Genomic DNA, 18,926 nt, shown 5'->3' with positions numbered 1-18,926 from the left:
CAAATGAATTTCCAGTATTACATTTGAAATTCTACATGGGGGGCTGGAGAGATAGTATAGTGGGTTGTGTAATTGCATTGCATCCGGCCCAATCTGTGTTTGATCCCCTCAGCTACATATGGTCCCCCAAGCCCACAAGGAGTGATCCTTGAGTGTAGACCCAGGAGTGAGTCCTGAGCACTGCCAGGTGTAGTCCCAAAACAAAACAAAAAAAAAGACAGTAAATATTCCCACAAATGACAAGGTAACGTCACTGGCTGTTACATCCTGTGCTTTGCAAATTGTAAACCCAACATTTGTTGAGGCCAGGAGGAAAAGAAGAGGTTTTTTCCTTTTCTTATGGCAGGTCTGATCCCCAGCACCCCCATGATCCCCTGAGCTCACAAGGATAATTCCTGAACACAAAGCCAATGAGTAACCCCTGAACATGACCAGGTATGGCCCCCAAACCTAATTAAAAACAAAAAGCCACATAGAAAACACACAGATATAGACAAAGGGAACTGAAATCAGACTGCATTGTCCAATTCAGGCCTACAAAAGCCAGCCAGGCTTGATAAATACCTAGAACGGAAAGGCTGAGGATGACGTAACTCACCTAGCCATCTGCAGATGCTTCTTCCTGAGAATGATCAGGGTAACGAGCAGCAGTCCAATCAGCAGCGTGCTCAGGATGGCCAGCACGGAGATGACCACGACATTGGGATTCATCTCTGGAACTAAAGGGACAAGGCACACATTTTCAGTACAGCTCCCATCACAGGGAACAGATAGAACAATTCGCTGTTCTCCGTCTGATTTGGAGAGCGATGGATTCCGGGGGACGCTCACACCAGCATCAGTGCTTCTCCATGCTGACAACATGGGCGACTATGACTTAATAAAGCAGATGGAAAAATGAGGCCCAGGGGCCGGGGAGAATTGAGTTCATCTCAAAGACCTACATTTAGGATGATGGTAGAAAAAAACTAAATTGTGAAGAATGGCCCGTTCCAGGGTTTAAATGCATTCGAAACCCGTCTCTGGACGGCCCTTCCTCGTACTACCATCATTTACCATTTTCAGAAACATAAAGAGTGGTGGCTTCTTGGTTGATGACTCTGACTTTAAAGTCAGAAAGCAATTGTCAGTTTCAAAAACAACTAATAATGTATATGAAAAAGGCATTAGCAAACGCCCATCTGCTGCCACACTTAACACATCGCTAGGAGCAGGCATTCTGACGATCTGTGGCCGTATGTTGAGGGGTCCTCCATCTGCACGACTCAAAAGATTAAACCTGTTCATGAAGCGTAGGGCCCGTAAGAACAGTGTTGTGCTTCTTTCAGAGACTTTATACGAGGGTTGAACAATTATGGAATTACCCATTGTCAAGTTCCTGTGGCACATGGACAAGTAGAACAAGAGGCAGTCAAAGATCTATGTCAAGTGCTTTATATTAAACAAGGTGAGCCAGGGAATGAGGGGAGAATGAATGATGCCATTCTCTGCATTCATCATAAAAGCAGAAACTGGACAACACTCACAATCCCTAAGGTTTGGGTATAAGGACCAGCTTGTCCCCAGCTCATGGGCTGATGAGTGCTTGAAAAGAAGGAACATTAGATTCACTGTTGGAAGAGCTCTAGTTACTTTCCATACTTTCCATTGGGGGCAGTTTTGTGTCTATCTCACTCTGTTTAATTTTCTTCAATTGCAAGTAATTCTAATAATATCACCTGTTTCACTGGGCTGCAGCATAGATGATAAGGAATAATTATCATTAAAAAGATACTTTTAAAAGGGCAACAGTTATAAACTGAGAGAGTAGTAATTTGCTTTTTTCTTTTTTTGCCTTTTTGGTCACACCTGGAAATGCACAGGGGTTACTCCTGGTTCTGCACTCAGGAGTTACCCCTGGCGGTGCTCAGAGGACCATATGGGATGCTGGGAATCGAACCTGGGTCGGCTGTGTGCAAGGCATGCAAGCCCTATATGCTGTGCTATTGCTCCAGCCCCATAATTTGTTTTTCAAGTGTGTCTTCTCTTCTGAAAAAAAGAAAAAGAAAACAGAAAGAAAGAGAGAAGGAAGGAAGGAAGGAAGCAAGGAAGCAAGGAAGGAAGGTAGGAAGGAAGGAAGGAAGGAAGGAAGGAGGAAGGAAGGATCAGTTCAGGGCCAGGATACAAAGAGAAGAACCAAGGTCATGAGGGTACAGTGGCCACTAGCAAAAAGAGGAGATGGAAAATAAAGTCATGGCAACAACTAGCAAGCAGACAGCACAGGCTGGAGATTTGAGCCCTTTATTTCTAAACTTCAACACAACATGGAAAAATATGTACCCTTATCCCTGTTTGACAGATGAGCCAATAAAGATTCAGAGATAGCAAACATTTGTCCTAAGTCACAGAGTTCATTCTTGTAGTTTGGGATTAAAACTGGAGGCTCCTTCATGTGAAAGTTGGGAATTTGTCACAGGGACCTCAGCGTCTTTATCAAAAGGATAGATTTCATAGTCTTCAAAAGGAAATGTAAGAAAAATTGGGGACGTTATCCCTCCCCCAGACACCGGGTCACGAACAGAGGGCCTCACCCATTGTGGAGACGGCTATGAACGTGGGGACGCTGGGGCTGTCGTGGCTGACGCTGGTAACGCTGCAATTGTAGGTGGTGGCGGGCAGGAGGCTGGAGATGGTCACCACATGAGAAGATACAGAAACAGGGTCCTGGGGGCGCAGAAAGGAAGGGGGATAAGATAGCGTCAGCATCGCCTCGCTCTTCCATTTCCGTAGTTGAGCAGGTCACAGATGGAGAGGACCAGTGAGTTAAGCGGTGAGAAAGAAGAGTGAAAAGTGAGCTTCCTTCTGGCCAGTTTACAGGTCATGGGTGCTTAAAGGCAGATGCTTCAGCAGAGTTTAATAACCTCAGAGAGATGGTGTACCTAACAAGCCCAGACCAGTGGACACTCTGTTTTGCTTCTCTGTTTATTTCCTGAGCTATCAGTACATTCTGGCCCTTCTCTCATGTTGATGTAAAACATTTTTTTAAATTCTTTTTAAGAGCTCTGTGTCCATTGGAAGGGCATATTTCACTAGCTTCTATAACTAGCCTTACTGGTGAAAGTTTATGTGGTCTCTGATTTTCAGCTAGTACAAAGCTACTACAGTGAACAAGTTTCACAAATGTAAGAATGGCTGCATATGTACACTCACTTATTGTATGTGCATACATACGCACAATAATATATAAAACCTGTGTGTATGTACACACACATACAAACCTACAGACATATTAATATACCTAACAGTGAATTTTTGGGTCCAAAACTTGTACCTTTTTATTTTTAAAGCAATTTTCGAAGCATCTGTCATGGAGATTTTCCAACTTACCTACCCACTATCAAAGTGTGACAATGTCTGTTATCCTACCTTTCTTCTAGTACAACAGGATCACAAACTTTCACAATCATATTAGTGACTATTGTAACTTGTGATAGTTGTATTGCATTTCCTTCACCACGAGTGAGGTGGTCATTTTTTCATGTCTTGAAGAGCTTTTGCGCTCCCTTATAAGGGGGGTGCTGGAGTTGGTGATTGTTATCTTCTTTGTGGCAGTTCTTCAGACACAGCACCTCCTCTGGCAGCCTCCTCAGCTTCTAGCGAAGACAACGTGACTGAGTTCTCAAAAGAATTCACTATTACTCTTTGAATCGATACTTCAGAGAGCAATTTCAAGACCAAAAGGTGTGTGTGTGTGTGTGTGCGTGCGTGCATGTGTGCATGTATGTGTGCGTGCATGTGTGCATGTATGTGTGCGTGCGTGTGTTCATGCGTCTGTGTGTATTCTTTTTGTGAGGAACCTCTACATTGTTTTCCAAAGTGACTACATCGATCTCCATTCTTACCAACAGTGTATAAAATCCCATTTTCTGCCACACCCAGGCTAAGTACTGTGGCTTCTGGTCTTCTTGATGTGGGCTCAGAGGGAGATTTCTCACTGTGGTTTTGGTTTGAGTTTCCCTAATAACATGGGGATGAACATCTTTTAGTGTGGTTTTGGTATGAGTTTCCCTAACAAGAGGTGCTGAACATTGTTTTCCCTGTGGCTATCTCAACATGGAAACTAGGACAGCACTGATTTGAGTTCACTGCAGCCCCATCCACAATGTTAAGATCTGGACACAACCCAAGGTGTCCACATGACATGTGAGTAGATAATGAATATAGAAACAATGCTCAGTTATTTTTTTTAAAATAAGTTAAGAGATTTTACCACCAGCGGAAAACAGAGATGGAACTGCCAGGTTTAATGCTGAGTGAGATCAATCAGAAAAAGAAAGACACGATTTCGCTCTTCCATGAAACTGATGAGATTAGCAACCAGGGCCTCTGGAAAGGCCTATAAGCATAACCTAAAAACTCCCAAATACCCCTGCCTAAACAGAGGGGCGCCGAGAGGATATCTTTCCTCTCATCTCTGCATTATCCTACCTCGGGACATGAAAAGCAGCTACTGATCACTTTGTGTCTTACAGGAAGAAATATGATTCCGCTGAGTTGTAGAGAAGAAAAATCCACTCCCAGCAGAGAAGTTATGTTCGAAGAGGACCCTCGGAATAGAAAACAGATTTGGCTGTGCAGCGCAGGTCAAAAAGGGGGACATTGGGCAACCAGAAGCAGGAGAGAGCAATCAAATTACATTAAGCCTCTGGTGGGAAGATTTGTACTTCCCAGTTATCCTCGTCCCAATCTCAGGAACTTCATTATATAAAAGGCGTCCAGCTCTCGTGTCTGCAGGACTTATCTGCACCCTGGCTGTGTGACTGTGCTCTCGAGCTCGTCCTCCTTCCTCCGTGTCTGGATGGAAGGTGTGTTTTCCTGTGGCTGTGTTCCGCAGCCCTGGGCTTGTCTCTGTTTTCTCACTCATTGTCTCCTCAAAAGCAGCTCAGTGCCCATCTGACCTGCTCCTGGGAATCCAGACCAGGATTCTTAGCCTTCATTCGCCTGAACCAAACTATTTTGTCTTACTATCCAGCTATAAACACTCCTTCTACATTTTCTCAGTGCTACGGATCTCTCTTGAGGCGCCCCTTTTTGTTGTTGTTGCTGTTGTTGTTAATGGAACACCGTGAGATACAATTACAGACTTAAACACTTTTTTTTTTTTTTTTTTTGCTTTTTGGGTCACACCCAGTGATGCACAAGGGTTACTCCTGGCTCTGCACTCAGGAATTATCCCTGGCAGTGCTCGGGGGACCATATGAGATGCTGGGAATTGAACCTGGGTCGGTTGCGTGCTAGGCAAACATCCTACCCACGGTGCTATTGCACCAGCCCCAAGACTTAAACACTTTTGTGATAACGTTTTAGTCATGCAATGGTACCCATTCCTCCACCAGTGCTCATTCTCCACCACCGATGTTCCCAGTATCCCTCCCGCCACCTCCACCCCTTCTCAACCCTGCTGCCTCTGAGAAAGACACATTCTCTCTTACTCTCTCTTTCTCTCCTTTTGGGTGTTATGGCTTGCAATATGGGTACTAAGTGGCATCATGTTTGGTCTCTAGTCTACTTTCAGCACGCATCTGAGGCTCCTATGTTTTACTTTTGTTTTTATTCTTGTTTTGAGGGGTCACACCTGGAGTGCTGAGGAATTATTACTCCCAGCTCTGTGCTCAGGGTCACTCCTGGATATCGTGCCCCAAGCCCAGCCAGGGATGAGTCCTGGGCTGGCAGTGTGCCAGCCAAGTTTCCTTTCTTGGCTAAACTCTCTCCAGCCCCTCTGCTGCACGTCAGCTACTCCCACGCCACTGAATGTTCAAAATTGCAACGAGACATTCTGAAGGCCAGCATTCTTCCACCCCTTTTAATTGTTTACAATGCTTTTCACATAACTGGCCATCTGCCGATCTTTGTTATATTTTATTTTATGTAGCTTTGTCTCCACTTCCTTGATCAATTTAATGACTGCAGGAGGAAAACAAACCACGTTAATCTTCAGTGTGGCCTGGAATATCTAAGCATTAGGGGCCAAGAGGTAAAGAGGACGAGCCAAAGAAATTTCAGTGTGACAAAGGGACTTTCATAAGATAGTTGGGGTGGGGGGGTAGGGGGCAAGGAGGAGAAGGGGTGCTCGTTTGTTAGTTCCCATCACTAAAACACAAAGGGGCCCATCAACTTCCTTCATTTTCTACAGTTCAAAGAAAGAGAAGGTTCAATTTTGCTCAAATCATTAGCCTGCATCAAAATTACCCGCAATAAGGAAAATCAAAATGCACAGTACCTGCAGGTTTGAATGCACAGTACCTGCAGGTTTGTTTCTGGATTGGAGCCGACGCGCACGCAGAGGACTTCGAAGAAATCAGCCACCCCCTGTCCAACCCACAGCAGAGTCACTGACGTCTGGGTTTTGTTCACAGCAAAAAGTGATTTCGGAGGAGCCGGTTCTAAGCAAGGAAGCAAGTCTTACGTTTTAATGGAACACTTTCTCTCTTCTCGCACTTACCAGCTATATAACGTAGGGGGAAAAAAATCCAAACAGAGGGAATAAAATCAACTCAAAGATTTCTTTTGCTTTTGAAATATAGTCTACCAGCAAGATAATCTTCTCACTTGGAGGAAAAAATATTTTGCACTTTGTTTTTTCCATTTTCCACTTCTCTTTTTGGAACACTTCTGTTTTCTACTTCAGCTTTATTGTAGACATCCTCTATTAATAGTTTCTTTGTTCTAACATATCTTCTGCACTGAAGTTAGCATTGCCCTGGCAATACAGAACTTTCTGAGCATTTTCTTTTTTGTTTGCTTTTGGGAGTCACACCCAGTGATGCTCAGGGGTTACTCCTGGCTCTGCACGCAGAAATTATTCCTGGGGGTGCTTGGGGAACCATATAGGGATGCTGCGGATCGAACCCGAGTCGGCTGCATGAAGGGCAAATGCCCTACCCTCTGTTCTATTGCTCTGGCCCCAAATGCAGAACTTTCTGACTAAGAAAAAAAATCTTTAAAGGCTGAGAACAATGAAAGTGATGTGAGCATTTTCCTGGTGGAAGAGAGGCAATCTGGTCATTGGCCAGCAAACTCCTTCGTTTGGAGCCATTGGGAATAATTTAGAAGAATGGCTTTTGAAATTTTTGTCAAAATTCAGAGGAGTAAAACTAAAGTAGGTGACATAATTTTTTCATTTTCCAGAGAAGAATAATGGCAGGACACTGGGTATTTAATACAATGCTCCATGGCTGATTTCTTGATATTCCTCTTTTAGATATTTTATCTTGGTCAATAAATGAATCCATTAGTCAAGGAAGCCCCGCTGTCTGGGGACCTTTATGTGCCTTTCTAGCAACTAAGACACCAAGTTTGCTGACTTCAGACCAACCCCTCAGTTGTCCCCCAGTTCCAGGAAGCAATCTACAGCCTTGTTCCCCTATTCCAGATTCTCTTCTGGTTCTCCCTTTAAGTGTTGCCTTTTCCTTGAGTGCCTCTAGGCCTTGAAGCGCTGTGCCCCAGACCAAGCTCTTAAGCCAGTGACCCTGCCAACTGTCCGCAGACAGATAACCTTGACATTGGTGTCTGGATACAGCATACCACCCCGCCAGGCTCTCCAGGCACTGGTCACCCACATGACCCCGCTAGGCAACTACCCACAAAGTTTGTTGGTTTCCTGCTCACTGACAAACTTTATAAGTATATTCTCCCAGGGATCCTAGGGAGGAAAGTATACTCCCTCCTTTCATGGGAAACCAAGGAAGTTTTTCCAACATTTTGGAAGTGGAGGTGTCATTGGAGTGTGAAGGACTTCTAGTGAATTTTCATTGCCAAAGGAAATATCACTCTAGGGTTAGGGGTGCGTTCAAGTGTTAGTATTGTATTGTGCAGCCATTAGCCCCATGGAGTCCTTGAGTGTCTGCTTCATGGCAAGTCCAACTTGAGAAGGGCTACAGGTATGTACAATAGACAGCTTTTCCAAGACTCAGTCTGCAGAAAGAGTAAAAACTAACTCATGAGTCACTTTTAATATTAAGAATATGTTAGAATGGTATTGCTTTGAATCTATCTGCATGAAGAAGGATTATTTGACTCCATATCCCCCACTTGCCCAACCACCTCCATTAATTAATAATGGAATTACTTGAAAGATTGAAATACACAGGTGGCTCTCAGATTTAGATTGCATAATCCTGAGTTTGAGCATCTATCCTGATGTAAAAGTCCAGAGATCTTGGCTGAAGGTGGCTGAAGAGCCCCCATGTGCTGTCTCTGCCTTGCGAGGACAAAGACATTTGAATTCCCCACCTGGGGGGGGGGCGGGGCAGGAGCCTTCCTGTCTGCCATTCTCGGCCTTAAGAATAGATGTTGACAATGGCTAGTGATTGGGACCATTCCATCTCACAGAAATAAGAACACTCAAGCCTTTGTTTGCTTTCGTTTTGATTCTTGGGTCACACCTGGTGGTGCTCAGGGCTTGCTCCTACTTCTGTAGTCAGGGAATCAGCAGTGGTGGGACTCTGGGGACCATATTCAGTGTCAGAAACTGAACTCAGGTTGGTTGCGTGCAATGCAAGCACCTTACCCATTGTACTATCTCTCTGGATGGTTTCCGTCTCTGGGGTGAGTTGAGTTGCATCCTTTCAATTCCTGTGTTCAAGCCTTAGACCCAGTACCTCAAAATATGACTCTAACAGAAATCAGAGACTTCATGAGGGGAGGAAGTGCAAATGAGGCCATTGAGTCTTAATCTGTTTCAAGAAGATGGGTGATTGGGCAAATAGACACCTAGGAGGATGCAGAATGAAGGCCAATGAGGGTCCAGGGGAAGCATACATGGAAGACCTAGACAACAGGTGTCACAGAAACCTTAGAATGACATACCTTGACTTAGGGATTTCCAACCCTCAGACCTGGGAGGAAACAAACTTCTGATATTGAGGCTCTCCATCTGTGGTCGCCCATGCAAACCCTTCCCTGCTGTTCAAAGCACCACGCACTGCCCAGTTCAAAAAGAAAGGGAGGGAGGAGCTGGGTGCTGTTATGAAGAGTGAAGGAGAGCTCAGATAATGGACCAAGAGACTAACGTCAAAATCTGTGTGGAGTTGGAGAAAGAGTACAGGCACTGAAGCTGACACTGGTTTGATCCCTGGCACCACAGAAAGTCCTCAGAACACAGACAGGAGTGATCCCTGAGCAGAGCCAGAAGCATGGGCTAAAATGGCTGTGTAGTTATGAGAATGTTTTTGCTTTCTGTTTCTCTCTCTCTCTCTCTCTCTCTCTCTCTCTCTCTCTCTCTCTCTCTCTCTCTCTCTCTCTCTCTCTCTCTCTCAGTCTGTCTCACTTAAATCTTAAACCTCTTAAAAATCCTGCCCTCAGCCTCCCACCCATTCTATTAAGTCAGATTTCCTTTTGCTAAAATAATTTCAGAGCCTAAGGTATCCGATGTGAGACTGTGAGTAAAGCAGTGATGTCCTCTGCTTTACAAAACAACGTGTTGAAACAGCTCATTTGAGCTGAGACACCAACTCAATTGTAGAAGGAAGAAAACCTGGGAAGAATGGGGAGCTACTATTTCCTTTATGATTCTTAATTGTTTTTCATTTACTTTGGGGAGGCTTTCCCACATGGCTTGGGGCCAGCCCTGGTAATACTGGACTAAACTAGTCAGATCGTCAATGCTTGCTTGGGGCTGGTGATTTTGGGACCTCCCTGGGACATCATGATGATGCCCAGAAGACACAGAGTTGAACCTGCCAGTGCTGGGGATCAAGCTTGGGTCCCTGCTCAGCACATGCAAGGCATGTCCACGAACCCCTGAGCTATTTCCCCACCAGTTTATATTTTCTACTTTAAAAAAATGAATGTGTGGTATTGATAAGGGGAAATCAAATTCAATCACACTGATTGACGTGTCAAAATCCATTTTCAATGGGCAGCCTCACTGAGAGCAATTTGCCAATATCTTTATTAGGCACAAGGACGGTCTCCAACATTGGCATCAGTCATTTTTCATTTTCCTCAATTTAGGCAGCACTTTAGTAAGCAGAAGAGGCCATGTAACTTGATTCAACGTCTCTGAAGAAAACAGCTGTCATTTAAACAGGATCAGCTGTGTCAACTATGTTCAACTTTGTCAAAATCAACATTTGAAATAGAAAATACTACTGGAAGGAAAATAAAAAACATGGGTAGGGAAATTATTCACAGTAGATCACAGTGAATCATAGGCAATAAAATTAAGGGAAAACAACAGAAAATTTGGTTAGATCTGAAGCTCACTACCAACTCTTCTGGTGATTTTGGGACCTTCTTATCTTCACTGTATCAATGTATCACTGTCATCCCGTTGCTCATCGATTTGCTCCAGTGGGCACCAGTAATGTCTCCACTGTGAGACTTGTTGTTACTGTTTTTGGCATATCAAATATACCACGGGTAGCTTGCCAGGCTCTGCCATGCGAGTGAGATACTCTTGGTAGCTTGCTGGGCTCTCCAAGAGGGAGGGAGGAATCGAACCCGGGTCAGCCACGTGCAAGGCAAACACCCTACCCGCTGTGCTATCTCTCCAGCCCTTAGAAATGTTTAAAACTAATTGGAAAATTTAAAAAAGACATTAGGAAATATATTTAAGAAACCCTAATATTTATTATTAGATTATAATTAGGCCCCATTTCATAAATAAGATTTTTTTGAATTACATGTACCTATTATTTCCATTATATTTTAAATAAGTTTTTATGACTTACTGACAATAAATGGTAGTATCCTTTTCTGGAATCATTAGGTATATTTATGACTTTACCAGCTAAGTAACTTCAAAAGGTGAGTACAATTTTTTTTCAGTGAAAGTTCTCATTAACCATTTTTGCATTTCGAAACAAAATATCTGAGTTCCTCCTTTGCGGGTTCATTTTCCATGTGATGTTCTCACTTTCCATGCCATGCTCTTGTTTAGCAAAATTGTACAGATTAAAACAATTTTAGAAAAAAGGCACATGACCTGCATTGTAGTATTAGTCTTGTTGCTTTTATTCTGAGCTCAGATAAGAACAGAACTCTAGAACATGGAGGAAGATAAAGACCGTTAGCCCAGACCGTCATATTACAGATGAGGCCATGAGAACCTGCATCCAGAACCCCCCACCAGAATTGTGACTGAGAGAAAGAACTAGGGTCTGAGCCCACTCGAGGTCCTTTTGACACCCAGAGGCACGAGGAAAAGTACGATGCTTCCTGTCATTCTCACACAGCCTCCGCTGAGGAGGACTCTGCAAATGTTTTCTTTGTCCAGCAAATAATCTTCCTTTTTGCTCTCCTCTTCCTTTTCTTCCCGCTCTCAACTGAGTAGAAATCTTTTTTTTTTTTTTTTTTGCTTTTTGGGTCACACCTGGCGATTCACAGGGGTCATCCCTGGCTCATGCACTCAGGAATTACCCCTGACGGTGCTCAGGGGGCCATATGGGATGCTGGGATTTGAACCCGGGTCGGCCGAGTGCAAGGCAAACGCCCTACCCGCTGTGCTATCACTCCAACCCCTGAGTAGAAATCTTATTTGAGAAAAAGGAAGAGTAGGGAAGCCGGGGCCTGGGGTTTATCAAGGAGGACGCCCAGGAGAAGTGGCAAACCTGCTGTTTTTACATCCTTTTCACTAGAGGGCAGTTTTCTAGAGTGACTTGTGCATTTCAATCAGCACCAGAATCTCCATCCTTTGGAATCATCTAGAATCTTCCTAACACGTTGGGGTGGGGAGCGGGGAGGGAATCGTGTCTAACCTACAGGTCACAGGAGAACAGACAGGAAAGTGCTTTGAAGGAAGCCTGAGGGTGCGTGGATGGTGTGGACACACAGTGGCTGTCCGCTCAGAAGGGAGGGGCTTGAGGAGAGGGACTGGTCCCTTCAGGCTCCGGAGCCACATCACTGAGCCGTGACGAGCCTGGTGGCCCTCCCTGGGGCTGCTGGTCTACCCCATAGAAACCCAGGCACGGGCTGAGTGGGGCCTGCAGGTCCCTCCTGGCCTGCTGGGCAATGCCCCTTCATCCGCTCAGCCACATTCAGGCTGCCCCTGCTGATCCCTGAAGACTCTTCCCTCTGGCTCCTGTGTCCCCTCCTCTGGCCCCCTAAGTATTCCTCCCAGCCCCCCGTCTCTCGGGCCTCACCTCTGGGCTGCAGTATCAACCCCCTCACACTGTGGGCTCGCTCTGCTTTGTCTGTTGGGGAGCAGCTTCTACCCACTTACAGATACAAACACCCGAAGCCAAGGAGAAGAGCTCTCAGATGCTCCGGCTCCGGCTCCTGCTCCTTCTCCTAACAGGCAGCAAGGGCTCTGTTGCTGCCGCTGGCTCTCTGCTGGCTTCTGCCTTTCTCTCCTCAGCTCCTTGAACTATCACCCCGCCCCCATCACCGTAGTTCCTCTGCCAGCTCTTCTTCCTCATCCTGTGGGCTCAGCGGCAGGACAGGCTTCAGGCTGTCCACTCACACCCACACCGGGCTGTTTGCACCTTGGCACTTCACCTCCTGCTCACACAGTCACACATCTTCAGACACAATTGCTGCTGGCTGTTGCCCACTTACAGTTGAAGTTAGGGGTTTCTTTCTTTCTTCCTTCCTCCCTTCCCTTCCTTCCTTCCTTCCTTCCTTCCTTCCTTCCTTCCTTCCTTCCTTCCTTCCTTCCTTCCTTCCTTCCTTCCTTCCTTCCTCCCTCCCTCCCTCCCTCCCTCCCTCTCTCTCTCTCTCTCTCTCTCTCCCTTCCTTCCTTCCTTTCTTTCTTTCTTTCTTTCTTTCTTTCTTTCTTTCTTTCTTTCTTTCTTTCTTTCTTTCTTTCTTTCTTTCTTTCTTTCTTTCTTTCTTTCTTTCTTTCTTTCTTCCTTCTTTTCTTCCTTTCTTTCTTTCTTTCTTTCTTTCTTTCTTTCTTTCTTTCTTTCTTTCTTTCTCTCTTTCTCTCTTTCTCTCTTTCTCTCTCTCTTTCTCACTTCCCATCATTCTTCCTTTTTGTTATCACCCTCATCTTCTCTGCTTCCTGACCCCCCTCCAATTCCTATTTCCTTCCCTGAGTTTCCTAGAACCCAAGCTCCTTACTCTAGCTTCCCACTCCGATCTGTCTTTAATACTTTCTCAGTACCTTCAAAAGCTGAAGCAACCGAACCTGAACTTCTCTCCAAACCTGTCGCTCCCACCCTCTCCCCATCTCGTAACTGCACCTCTGTTCTTCTGCCGGCTCAGGCTAAGCTCCGGGCAATACAGAGCTTTAGTTCCCCCTCATGGGTAGGAATATGTCCCATCTGTCCCTCATCTCTCTCACCAATCCCTTGTAAATCCATATTGGATCTGCCCTTTTTCATCACCCCGATCCCAGTTGTGATGATCTCCTGTGTGGGGGAAGCAATGGTGCCCTAACGTCACAGGACTATGAAACGTACCAAATGTCTAAACTGGAAAACGCCGGGGAAGAACACATGGCTCAAGAGGAAGACCAGCTTCCCCCAGACCTGTAGCAGGCGGAAACTGGTCTCGCCAGAGGTCCCTGGGAGGAGTGATCAGCTTTCCTGGCCGGTTCCTGCTGCCACTTTGCCTGACTTATCAGTCGCACCTAAGGGAGCCTGAGAGACGGATGAATCATGGGGTCCCTCAGCCTCCCAGCAAGGTCCATCACTCCACGCTTCACTCCACATCACTCCATCTGTCCCCAAACTGGTTTCCTTATTGGCTCCTGTCTGCTGACCACCTGCTCTGCCCAGTGCCCGGGCACTCAGCCGCCCCCTGCTGCCTTCCTCCCCATGTACCGGGGCTACAGCAGCTTCGGGGGGTCCAGACCAGGCTTCTAAGCCCCACAAATTTCTGTCACCTCCTCAGCTGTCAGGTTTACACTGCGACACCAGTTTCCCTGTGATGCTCCCCCGACTGCCACAAGAATCTGTGCCCCTTTTGCCCATCATGCTCTGTCCTTCCCTGCCTGAGTTTTGTCCTTCACCCTCCACCAGGTGACAGTCTCATGTTCATGTTTATTGTCTCTTGTTCTTCACTAGAAGGAGAGTGGGAACTGGGAGTGTAGCACAAAAATAAGTGCTAGCAAAATATTTGCTGATGGGAAATTTACTTTAAAAATCCATGTATCAATTATTATATTGATCTTTCTCAAACTGAGTGGGTAGGGGAGACACATTTTCTTTCTTGTTCTCTTTACTTCATCTGTCCTTCAATCTGTCTATATCAATCCATACATATATCATCAGTGTTCATCCATATTCATCCATATCGATTCATTCATCCATCCATCCATTCATCCATTCATCATCCATCCATCCATCCATCCATCCATACATACATACATACATCCACCCATCCACCCATCCTTCTACCCATTCATTCATGCATGCATCCACCCAGTTTCTGACCTTTCTCTCTGATACCATGCCTTCACACTCTTTCCTCATTTACACAATATCTTTATACTCTTCTACTGAACTCATAATTTTTGGCCAGGTTAGGAGGATGACAGGGGTAATATTCATGAAAAGGGTGGATGGGTGTGGCACTCCAGGAAGCCGTGACTCACAACACTTAACCCACTTCCTACTAAAAAGAAGAATACCAGCTGGCCAAGAAGCTGTTTCCAGAACTGTAGGCTAAGTGAACTGAACAGATACTGGGAGTGAGACCCTCAGATCAATGCAGTGGAAGGCTGGGTTTCTAGGAAGACAGAATTGCATTTCATCTAAATACATACCTTTAATTCTAAGAGGCTAAAACGAGAGGTAGAGAAGAATGGAGAATAGATTATAATGTTCCTTCAGATTCTTAAACTTGGAAAGTATTTCGATTCCCACTTCTCTATAATCAAATTAGGTTTTAAAAATTTCTACACGTTATGAAAGCTCACATGACAGAGATGAGGAAAATAAGCAAAGGCCAGTAAACTCCAACCCAAAACAGGAATAGAAAGTCACAGGAAAGGGTGTGAGTTGCTCCCTACATTGTTAAATGCATTCATAGAAAAGCGGCTATTTTAGAGAAAGCCTATACCCCAAATGCAGAAAAAAAGAAACAGTGAGTGGATAAACAATTACTGAATTGCTGCTTCTGGATCCAGTACACACACACACACACACACACACACACACACACACACACACACACACACACTCACTCTGGTCATACCTACTCATGTTCCAATTTATCAGTTGAAGATCACACACTCAATTGCCTCCAACTCTCTCCTAGAGCTAAAGTTAAAGATATCGGGCTCGTTCCTGGAACCGGCAGGCTGAAGTGACTTTGGGACAGAAGGTGAGTGGACACACTGACCACGCCTCAGGGGTCCCCCTTACCGCTGTGACCGCTCCTCCTTCCCATCGTCTCGCAGACTCTTCCTCTTCTACTGGGTCTTGAAATGCCGGAGAGGTCCTTGAAGGCTAACCAGGGCCTCTCTTCTCTACCGCTGTTCTCTTGGTGATTTTGCCCTCTACTTTGATTTCCAATCCAGCTTTCTACCCTGATCTTGACACATATAGCAGCAATTTTTTTTACTTGCTGGTACTCTGATGTGTCCTCAACTGTCTTCCAACTGTCTTTGGTCAGTTTGCTGATTCCTGCCCAATTGTGCTTTCTCCAGTGCTTGTATTTTGATTATGAGTCGTCCTTGTTACCAAGTCTAGGACAGATTCTTAATTTCTTTTACTTTCATTTCCTGATTTGACCCCCATCAGAAAACCCTTTAGGGCCTGGGACGTTGGCTCCAGTGGTGAGCCCATACCGAGTATGTGCAAGGCCCTGAGTTGAATCCCAGGTTCACCTGTGGCCTTGAGCAGCACCGGCGGTGGCCTTGTGGGTTCACTGCCAGTCATAGCACTGAACCTGCCTGGCCTATCAGATGGGTTGGTTTACCAGCACCTCAAGCTTTTGGGGGGGTGTAGCCCATGTTAAAAAAAAAACAAGTCTGTTGAATTCAACCTCCTGAGAAAGAGCTCCTGAGAACTCCCCATTTAAAAATAACCTAATTGCCAGGTTTTTTTTTTTTAGTGACTGGACACACATTCACTCCCCACTTCTCTGCTAGCCTTCCCTTTATCAGCTGCTTTCCTTCTCTCTGCACCTCCCTACTGTAATATATTATCATCTCCGTTATTTCCACTTTCACCAAAGTCACTATTCTTATGGCATGTATTTGCGCTAGAATGTCATTTTAATTTTTTTGATAAAGGGGCTATTCCATTTGGCCAGACCTGGGGCACTCAGGGACCATCAGAGCTACACCCAAAGGTGCTCAGGTGCTATGTAACAGAGGGGAGGTAGCTGGGGGTCTCATTCATGCAAGGCCTGAGCTCTACCCCTTCAGTCACTCAGGCCTTAAAAACACTCATTTTAAAGCCAGGATAAATGTTTCCTTCACAGATCTCCCTGCTTTCATTACTGACCTAGTAATCCTTTCTTCCTCTGAGCCACCAAAGGGCTTTTTGTTTTTGTTACCTACTATTTTTTTTAATTAAATCGCCGTGAGCTATAGTTACAAAACGTTCATGTTTGAGTTTCAGTCATACAATGATCGAACACCCATCCATCCACCAGTGCACATTTTCCACCACCAATGTCCCCAGTAACCCTCCCCCAACTTCCGTCCCACCCCTCCCCCTGCCTCTATGGCAGACAATTGCCCTCTTACTCTCTCTTTTTCACTTAGGGGTATTATGGTCTGCAATACAGATTACAGATACTGAGAGGTCATCATGTTTGGTCTTTTATCTACTTTCACCACATATCTCCCATCCCGAGCAATCCCTCCAACCATCATTGACTAGGTGATCCCTTCTCTGTCCCAGCTGCCTTCTCCCCCAGCTCATAAGGCACCAAAGGGATTTTTAAAATTATGTCAGATTGTATATTAGAACATCTCTGAAGTTCTTCTCATTGCACTCAAAGGAAGTGCTCAGCTCCAATACCTCCGAGTACTGTTTGACCCAGCCAGCACCTAATCCTCTGCCTATCATGACTTTTCTCGGCCCCACTGTGGATATCCTTCATCATTATCCAGCCTCTGTCAATTCCTCAGAGAAGCTTTTACTACACAGTCACCCGGACCCACCAATTATTTGAACATTTTGAGCGTTCTTAGTAACATTTCCTCCTTCACTAAATCTCAAGCCCCTGTGAACAGAGAGTGAAGCCCCTTAATGGGTGAGTTACTATAAGCAGTCTGGCATCTGAGTAGAGTTTAGAAGATTCTCATTAGTATAGATTCATTGTCTATATAATATATAGTGTAGACATTATATTATTACTGTATTACTGTTATCCCGTTGCTCATCGATTTGCTTGAGTGGGCACCAGTAACGTCTCCATTGTGAGACTTGTTGTTACTGTTTCTGGCACAATATCTATAATCTATAAAGTATAGATTCATTATCTATTTACTCATTAATAGATAATGACATCATCAATGTCACTCGCCGAAATGAACTGACAAGTGAATAGTCTATTATCGTCAAGTTATTTGGTGTTCTTGCCACCATGCTTCATCCCTATTTCCTTCCCCACTTATTTCAGATTAGGACACTGATTTTTGTGAACAACTCATCAAACCCCACTAAAGTTGATCCCAAGTACCAGGCAGGCTCATCACAAGCAGATGATGTGATTGGCTGTAGCTCAAAGCTACGATCACATGCAGACCAACAAGTTCTTTTAAATGACCAGTCAGTGCATTTATATTAACTGCCAAAGGGAGCTGCTATCACATGCCACCAGGCGTCACAAAATTCTGGCATGGGATGACTTAATGGGATTCTTACTGGGATGACTGGCTCAATGCCTTGTGCTGGTCTACGTCTTCTTATGGATGCTTTATCGGACTGATCTTTATATCTACTGAGGACAAAAATCAGAGACTGTGGAACTTCCAGAGAAGCAGGACTTTTTTTCCTTAATGTAAACATGATGCAACACTGGAAATTGACTCTCCGTAGTCCCAGAATTCAAGTCTTAATTGAGAGGGAAACAGAGTCCCTTGCCAACAGAGGACTGATAGCTGCAGGTCATTTTCAACAGGACCAGTACTGCCCCCTGGAGGGTGTTTGGAAGATTTACAGGGAATCTTTAGTCCGCATTCACAAGGGGAGTTTGTGAGTGGACTTCTGTAGGCAGAAGCCGATCTGCTCTAGGTCAAAATGATCAAAAAAGTGCCAAGCACAAATAAGGTCCCGTGTTTTACCTCACATGATTTTCAAACATTATATCATAAGAAATACACAATAAGTATTATAAGTATAGCCTTATCTATAGTGCTATTTGAAATTATTTTGTGTAAAATAACTGAATAAAGTTGTCACCCAGAAGAATATTTAAATAAAATTAAGATGTGATTTAAAACTTACTCAAGAATTCACTTTCTACTCCCAAACTGTCAATCTAAGACCATGTATTTTCAATAATTTATTTTATATTTAGGGATTTAGGTTTTGCAAAAGCAAGCACAAGACAGAAAAGATTAAGAACTTGGAGATGAAGATAAATGTAACCACTGGGTGGAATAAAGAAATATTGTGTTTTGTTTTGTGTGATTTTTTAAAATTTCTTTTTGTTTTGGGGCCACACCCAGCAATATTCAGGGGCTGCTCCTGGAGCACTCAGGGATCACTCCTGCTGGCTCAAGGGACCACATAGAATGCCTGGGGCGGAATCCGGGTCAGCCACATGCAAGGCAAGTACCTTACACACTGTACTATCTCTTCAGCCCCTTGTTTGATATTTTTCTAAGACTTTTGTTTTGCTTTTTTCTTTCATGGCCATAACTGGTGATGCACAGGGCTTACTCTTGGTTCTGTCATCAGAAATTCCTCCTGGTGCTCATGGGACTATATGGGATGCTAGGGGTCGAACTCAGCTTAGCCTCATGCAAAGCAAATGTCCTACCTGCTGTACTATCTCTCTGGTCCCCAAGACTTTTCTTTTTTTTTTCTTTTTGGGTCACA

At 44.7% G+C, this 18,926-nt stretch overlaps 1 protein-coding gene across 2 annotated transcripts in view; it reads right to left on the bottom strand.

Annotated features, from left to right (window-relative positions):
- PTPRO (protein tyrosine phosphatase receptor type O) overlaps positions 1 to 18,926 on the bottom strand; it is a 237,310-nt gene that overhangs the window by 43,431 nt on the left and 174,953 nt on the right. For both annotated transcript variants that reach the window (XM_055118637.1, XM_055118636.1), the window contains exons 13-15: positions 6,283 to 6,422; positions 2,571 to 2,703; positions 599 to 719 (exon numbers count right to left, since the gene is read on the bottom strand). In XM_055118637.1, the coding sequence (XP_054974612.1) occupies positions 599 to 719; positions 2,571 to 2,703; positions 6,283 to 6,422 (394 nt within the window). The remainder of the gene's footprint in view (positions 1 to 598; positions 720 to 2,570; positions 2,704 to 6,282; positions 6,423 to 18,926) is intronic.

This window comes from Sorex araneus, chromosome 10 (genome assembly GCF_027595985.1).
Source record: "Sorex araneus isolate mSorAra2 chromosome 10, mSorAra2.pri, whole genome shotgun sequence".
NCBI classification, from domain to species: Eukaryota; Metazoa; Chordata; class Mammalia; order Eulipotyphla; family Soricidae; genus Sorex; species Sorex araneus.
This window is presented reverse-complemented; position numbering and strand designations above follow the sequence as displayed.